The following is a 7,917-nucleotide window of genomic DNA, read 5'->3' as shown; positions in this document are numbered from 1 at the left end:
TCATGCTTAGACAACTTGTAATTAATATAACCAAGATTACAATATACTAAATAGTGTACATCTTAAATTGGGTGGACCCTGGGTTCAAACCGTCGTCTGTGCGCAACCAAGGTGGACGGACGTTACCTGGCAATGCAGAATATAACCAAGATTACAAATACCAATAGTGTACAAAAGAATAAGACTGCAACAATCAATTCAACAATCCTCAAAGTTCAAACCACGACGGTCACTACACTAGCATTGCTACTCCGAGCTGCTCTGCCTGCGCTGCGGCAGGTGGCCACAGGATGCTCCTTCTCCTTCTCTTCTTCTTCCTCGGCGAACCACGGATGCTGGAGCGCGGCCGCGGCGGTGAGCCTGTCCCGTGGCTGGACGGCAAGCAGGCAGGCGAGGACCTCGCGCGCGCCCCGCGACAGATGCGGCAGGCCCTGGAACGTCGACCAGTCGTCGAACGCCTGCAGCCTCCTCTCGGCGAGCGCGTGCCCCAGTTCCGTCACCCTGGCGACCATGCCGTCCTCCGTCTCCTCGTCGAACATGAGCCTGCCCGTGAGGAGCTCGGCCATGACGCACCCGAGCGCCCAGACGTCGACGCCGGGGCCGTAGTCCCGGCGGCCCGCCAGCTGCTCCGGCGAGCGGTAGAGCAGCGTGCCCACGCGGCGCTCCGGGTACGCGTACGCCGTCGCCGTCCCCTCGGCCGGCCTCGCCGTCGGCGTGGCGAGCCCCAGGTCGCAGATCTTGAGCGCGAAGCCGCCGCCGCTCACGAGGATGTTGCCGGGCTTGATGTCGCGGTGGATGATCCCGGCGCCGTGCATCCGCGCCGCGCCGCGCAGGAGCTGCCGCATGAACGCGCGGGTCTCGCCCTCCGAGAAGCGCGGCCGCGTCCTCTGCAGGCGCAGCAGGCTGCCGCCGGCGACGAGCTCCATGACGAGGAACGCGTCCCCGGTGGCCGCGTCCACGACGACGTCCCGGATGTCCACGACCGACGGGTGGCCGCGGCAGGCCGCCATGCAGCCGGCCTCACGGAGGATGCGGCGGAGGTTGCTGTTGCTATTGGGCGCCTTGCGGGCACACTTGATGGCCACCGCCTCGCCCGTGCCGCGGTGCCGCGCCTTGACCACCACGCCGAAGCTGCCCGCCCCGATCGCCTCCTGCGTCTCGTAGTCGCCGATGCTCCCCAGCGTGATCATCCGCGCCTGCTTGCTCTTGCGGCCGGCACCACCACCACCGGTGTCCGTGCCGTCGGGCGCCGGGCGCTTGCGCGTCGCGGTCGCCGCCGCCGCCGCCGACGCCATGAGGAAAGCCCGGTCGGAGTCTTGGGGCGCGGGGGAGCAGGACGAGGGAACGGGAAAGAGGGGCGCGGACGGATCCATTGCAAGTGACGAATTACCATGGGGGAAGTGGCCTCGTCAAACTTTATGTAGGCTGCTACTCGATTCCAATTCGGGCTCGTACATGGCTGTGTTTGCGTGCCGTGCGCGCGGGGTTTCCAGCCAGCCAGCCTACTGAGCAAGTTGAAAACGGGTGCACGCAAATACGACCTTACGTGGCAGTTCTGTGCTCTGACACGTGGAGAATAGGCAACTTGCACAGGGATATAAAAGAATTAGGGCCCAGTGCTTTTAGTACCAACTTCTTTATGTTGTCACGAAACTGATGGGCTGGTCAAACATGTCTTTTTTTTTTCTCAAATACTATGCTCGGCAGCGGCGGACCCAGAAAATATTTCAAGGGTCTGAACAACACTATTGTTCAATCTTAAGTCACAATCCCCCTACATTATACAACTTTGCCTAAAAATTCATAGGGGCTTCACAGGGGTTCCATGCTCGGAGAAAATAGTTTGCAGTTTGGGTTATGTCGAATTACAGAATTTGAAGCAACTCCTCTATCCTCTTACCAACATGCAGCGAGGACCAGTACAATCGATCAAGGCGACGTGCACCTGCCGTGACCACATACCCATGTATCCGCCTGCGCTCACAATTTAAAAATTTGAGCAAAGTTGATTGCATTTTTTAGATGACCCGGTATGATAGCGGACTACTTCGTGTACTAAGCGTAAAGGAAAAAGTCTACTTAACCCTCCACTTTTTATACTTGGTCTACTTCACCCCCCAACTATGAAACCGTCTGTTTTACCCCCTGAACTTTCTAAAACCGTCTATTTTACCCCTCGGGCGGTTTTCAGCGGCGGTTTGCTACAGTAACAGCGGGTCTGCTGCAGTGCCGGTGGTTTTGAATTTTTTTTTATTTTCGGTGAATTTTTGAAAAATCATAGTAAATTATAGAAAAATCATAAAATAAAAAATCTAATTTTATTGGACTCCACATGAGTAGATCTACATAGTGAATATATAATACGGTATGCTTTAGTACATTTTTTTTGTAGCCTTAGATTAATTGAAAAATCTAATTTTGTCTGTAATTAATTGGAATTAAAAACCGCCGCTGAAAACCCGCCCAGGGGATAAAATAGACGGTTTTAGAAAGTTCAGAGGGTAAAACAGACGGTTTCATAGTTGGGGGGTGAAGTAGACCAAGTATGAAAGGTGGGGGGGTTAAGTAGACTTTTTCCTAAGCGTAAATATGGTCCCCATGTCAAAAGCTGCACACTAAAATTTAGAAACCCCACATTCACATCTTAAAGATTCACAAAATTGATTAAAATTATTACAGATGACTCATTATAACGGATGGCTACTTTGTGGATATTAGTATGGCTAGATATACATGTGGGCGTTACATCAAAATTTAGACTTAGAATTAAAAATCTAGCATTCTCAGTTTTAAAATTTTAGTAAAATTAACTAACATTTGTTGCGGGTAACCAGTCGGTACTTAATATCTAATTCGTCCAATTCCTCCTCATACCATTTTCTACTAATGTCTATTAAGAAGAATTTATCTATACCCTACTCAAATGAGATAGTTAAAAAGAATTTATCTGTACCCTAGATAGGTAAAAGTTTGAATGATTAATGAATACCCACCAACTATACTATAGGTGTAGTAAGAGACCAAGCCCTGTTGAGGACTAGAGGTGGTGGTTGTTTTTGTTACCGGCGATTAATCCTGTTTGTACCTGTGCAAAAGGACTCGAGGTGGTGGTGTTTTTTTTTGTTAGGGGCGGTGGTGGTTTTTGTTACGGGCGATTAATCCTGATTGTATTTTATTTTGCAACCTTATACGGCCTTCTAGACATCGAATTGCTCCTTTGTATGGGGTCTTCACCTCTCTCTCTCTAATAAAAAAAGATACACAACTCTCCTGCACATTCGAGAGTAAAAAAAAAGAATTTTGAGTTAAATTTGAAACTATTGATCTCGAAATCGTCACCACCGGACAGAAGCTTCACAAGCGTAAGAACACGAACAAACCAAAATACAACGTGTGCCATTGAGATATAGAAAGTGGACGTTCTAAAAAAGATATAGAAAGTAAAACAGGCTGGTAACAAGACCACGGATACAGATTGTTGCAGTGCACCCTGTGCTTCCACCATGTACTTTACAGTTGCTACGTACTAAAGATAATAACATTCCAGCACCATGAAAGTCTCGACCCCTAATTTACAAGCGTGTGCCATTGGGATATAGAAAGTAGACATTCAAAAAAAGATATAGAAAGTAAAACAGGCTGGTAACAAGACCACGGATACAGATTGTTGCAGTGCCCCTGTGTTTCCACCATGTACTTTACAGTTGCTACGTACTAAAGATAATAACATTCCAGCACCATGAAAGTCTCGACCCCTAATTTACAGCACGATAAAATCAAGTAGCACAAGAAAAGAACGAACTGTCTCAAAATCATATATAAGCAACAAAACTTGCCAAAGAAACAGTCACCGCCACCAAAAATTGGTGCCTGTGCTCAAGCGCTCAGTGGCTGTTGCGGGAGTACTGGAGTCGGCAGCAGAGATCTTAGCTGCTCACTCCCAGGAAGCCCATCCTTCAAACGACTGAACGCTCCAATGACTCGACTCATGCTCTGTCAGAGTGAACATCAGTGAACCATATGATTAGTAGGTTACCAGAACAAAATTAATTCACTTAAAAGTTACAGCAATTCACATGCAGTAAAAAGCCCAATTTCATAGAGACACAAATGTGTTACTTGGCAAAAATAAGATTATATATGTGAGCTGTGATTTGACTAGAAAAGTCTAAAAGTGAGTTAGTCCAAGAGGAACCGAGGAAGCAATACATCCAGTTCAAAACAGAGGTCTAGGAAAAGGTACAAGTCCTCAAGGTCAAAATAACACCTTTGTGCAAAAGATTTTATTCTCTCTAATCAGTTAAATGAACAGATCCATCAACATCTGGTCAGCAAAACCTAGTACTGTCAAGAGGGGATGTGTATTCAACAAAACGTTCTAGAGGACACAACATCTGTCAATGAAACATACTTCAATGAAATGGGACAGCTGTGGAAATGTTCAGACTGGAAAACAAGCGTTCAGTGAGTTTGAGTACATGGATTCGTCAAGAGAACAATTAGCTCAAGAAGAGTGTATGTGGATGTTCCACAATCAAAAGCAAAATTACGGAACAGAACAACTTGGTGACAAGCAAAAATGAACTAGGTCTAGCAATCATAAAAATTGCAAAATGCAAACATCCAAAATAGGTAATATAACTTTGGAGTTGCTATCCATTTTCTTAGTAAATAAATTTAAACATATCAGAAGCACTTTGAACCAAATACAGGCACATGAATCCTTGTGTAGTCATTTGTCATCAGTATTTCATGATGTACCCTTGACTTTATAAATTTCAGCTTTATCTATGAGCATGGCCAAATATATTACAAACATACAAGAAATACGAGTAATGGAACTATAAAAGACACTCCTAGCGAAGCTTCTCCAGATAAAGGATAGATGGCATACCTCACCACTGACACTGAACTTAAATTGATGAAGGTGCCAATGGTCCTGCTGCCACCTCTGACCCATTACAACAAAACCAACAACAGCACCAGCTGCCACAACAGAGCAGACTGTAGTCACTCCTTTTATATGATGAAATAGATAAGTGGTTTTCCTTTTCCACCATCTTTCACAAGGAAGAACAGCCTTGCATGTCGTATGATCTTTCTCTCGCTTAGCATTTATTTCTGTGGGGTGGGAATCTGGTACGGTAGCTTCACTGACAGCAGGCAAGTCACTGTTGTCAGATAGATTTTCATTACTTATGCCATCAATTTCTTCAGGTGATACATGACACCAGTCATCATCGTTATTTCCAGCACAACTACTTTCCTTTCCATCGCTGTTTGTATTTGATTCACCATGCTCTGGTTCTATTGGCAAATTCTCATGCTCTGGTTCTATCGGCAAATTCTCATGCTCACTTGGAGGGAACACAAAGCCATCTGACATGACTAATCCAGTTTGTGTGCCTTCCTGAATATTAATCACATCCCCATATCGAGGCAAATTAATTGGATCAAATCCTCTTCGGAATAACGGACTAGCATATATTGATGAAGTCAGGGATAGCATATCCCATTCATCAGCCACAGGTGACACTCCAGTGACCTCATTGTCATCTGCCATGCATAAAAACCTATCAAAACACCAAAAACTTGATATTAGATGTCAAAATTCAGAAGTTGAATGCTAGTGCAGATCATCATATTGTATCAATGCATCTCATAATATATGCTCATCCACAAAGATAATTCATTCGTATGGATGTTTTAAGTCATGAAAAATAACTGCTGCTTCCCAGTTGTAAGCTTATAGCAAAAGGGTAGGACTAGTGGCAGAAAGAGAAAAAAAAACATATGCTAATTAGCAAAGACCCATCCCCAACCATCATCACCACCACATTATGGTTCATATGTTCACTGCTTCACTTACTCTGTGGCTTTAAAGCCATCCTGTACTTATTCACTTATGCCACTATATGCAATTAGTGTCTCCACTATGATCCATGTTTTCACAGTGCTCTCCAACTTCCCTTCACATCCTAGTAGCTTACCTCGCCAAAATCATGCCTGGCTGTGTTGCAACAACACCTTCCAAGTCCATCAAACTGATCTTCCAACATTCCTAAGCACAATCACACGTGATACCTCTTCTGCCTATGTCTACATGACTACATCACACCAACAGGCAAGGGTCTTAAGTGAGACTTTCTGACAGCTAGCACTGACATCTGCATTAACTTTGGAGGATCGCAGGATAATCTAAGATGTCCCTTAAAATTCAAGATCCAAGTTGCAAGAGACACTAAATCAACAACACCGCGCATATCAGGAATATCATCTCAGACTAGGCAACTAGCTAAATTTCTTGCACAAAGACTCTCGGATGTCCTAACACTCCTACCTAACCATTCAAAGACACGGGCATGCTATGATATCCTATCCTGCAATGGGCTTATCCTTATCCTTTGTTTCACTTGCTAAGACTCTTGTGATATCGGTCATGCTATCTGCCCCGCTTGAGCAAATTAGGCTGCAAAACCTGCCACGGCGTCACAGAGGTAGCACGGACAGTGAAGTCCCACATTCAATTCAGTTTTTTCAGACGATATTCTAGTGGCTGGGCACAAAGGGGCAAAAGTCGTCTCAAGCAGGAAAAGAAAAGGGAACGCCATGAGCCCAGAGAAAATTCAGCAAACAGCTGGGGTACGCTTAGAGAATGAGCAGCATGGAACAACTCTTCTGCACACAAGACCACCTCAGAACGTCGTGGTAGCAGGCTAACAGCTACGGCAAGCGAGAATTTTTCTCCGCCCTACTCAACCCGCACCAAAATCACCAAAGTCAGTAGGAACACGACCACCCTAACGCCCTCCCCCGCGCAGATATACATGCCCAATACGGCTCGCATCCAACAACCAGCGGGGGCTAGCTAACCCCAAGCCCTCGTCGTCCAGGGATATGATTCCCACCTGCGCCGTGCGGGGAGCCCGAGAACAGATCAAGAAGCACGCCGCTGCCACGGCGAGCACCACGCAATGATTGATTGAATGAACAAGGTCCAGATGGGTGTGGGTCAGAGCAAGGCCGGTACCTGAGGTGAAACCGACGCTGGTGGATTCTCCGGCGAGGCGGGGTCTGTCGATTCCGCCAACGGCGGTGGAGCGCGGGGGGATTGAGTTGGGGGAGGAGCCAGCAATTTGGCAATGGCAATAGGAGCTTTTCCTTTTTTTTTTGTTCCTCCGTCACCCTTTGGGGCGTTGGAGCCTTGGAGGAGACAGACGATTACTTCTACAACACGAATTACAGTACTACTAGTACTTCTTTCCCTAAAACTTGATTATGTCCAGATAATAATAACTGATGATTGATGGATGGCATGGCAGCAGGGATTCGGGTGTCACGGTGGGCCCACGCATAGGGACGTGATTCGGACATGGTGCCACGGCACAACCGCACAAGTAAAGATTTCCAAACGTGCCGGCACGACACTGCACGGCCCTAACCTGTCTGGACACGGCCAATCTGAGCACGGCACGGTAGGCACGGTTGATGAGGCGTGCCGTGCCGTGCCGTGCCGTGCCATCGTGTCGGAGTTCAGGCTCAGGCACGGCATTAAACTTGCTAGATCGTGTCTGGCGTGCCATGCCGGCACGGTAGTTCAGCGTGCCCCATGTCGGCCCTGGCACTGAAATTACAAAAGCATTCATTCAAATCATAAATTCACAGAGATAACTTCTAACTCATAAAAAATATCAGACAATGCCAGCAAAAAACAGCAAAGAGCAAAGAACAGCAAAGAACACAAGCAAGTTTTGAAACTAAAACTAATTAAAGTAGGAGCTGTGCAATGGCTGCCTCATTAAAAACCTGTTTAGGTAAAACTCACCCTTGTGAGAAACCCTAAACAGGAAAAGAGTACAGCCAGCTCCTAAGATTGTTTATAAGTTCATTACATCCAGCCTCCAGCATGTCCAAGTC

General features: G+C 46.6%; 2 protein-coding genes across 2 annotated transcripts; both read right to left on the bottom strand.

Annotated features, from left to right (window-relative positions):
• Positions 1 to 213: 213 nt before the first annotated feature.
• Positions 214 to 1,399, bottom strand: LOC136545727 (putative cyclin-dependent kinase F-2). The gene has a single exon (XM_066537716.1). The coding sequence runs from the start codon at positions 1,371 to 1,373 to the stop codon at positions 216 to 218; it is 1,158 nt and encodes a 385-aa protein (XP_066393813.1). The 5' UTR covers positions 1,374 to 1,399; the 3' UTR covers positions 214 to 215.
• Positions 1,400 to 3,485: 2,086 nt separating this feature from the next.
• On the bottom strand, positions 3,486 to 7,219 carry LOC136545726 (ATG8-interacting protein 1-like). Its single transcript, XM_066537715.1, has 3 exons — positions 7,031 to 7,219; positions 4,895 to 5,573; positions 3,486 to 3,993 (listed from the first exon to the last, which is right to left on the bottom strand). The coding sequence occupies exons 2-3, from the start codon at positions 5,561 to 5,563 to the stop codon at positions 3,877 to 3,879; spliced, it is 786 nt and encodes a 261-aa protein (XP_066393812.1). The 5' UTR covers positions 5,564 to 5,573; positions 7,031 to 7,219; the 3' UTR covers positions 3,486 to 3,876.
• Positions 7,220 to 7,917: the final 698 nt, after the last annotated feature.

This window comes from Miscanthus floridulus, chromosome 3, assembly GCF_019320115.1.
Source record: "Miscanthus floridulus cultivar M001 chromosome 3, ASM1932011v1, whole genome shotgun sequence".
NCBI classification, from domain to species: Eukaryota; Viridiplantae; Streptophyta; class Magnoliopsida; order Poales; family Poaceae; genus Miscanthus; species Miscanthus floridulus.
This window is presented reverse-complemented; position numbering and strand designations above follow the sequence as displayed.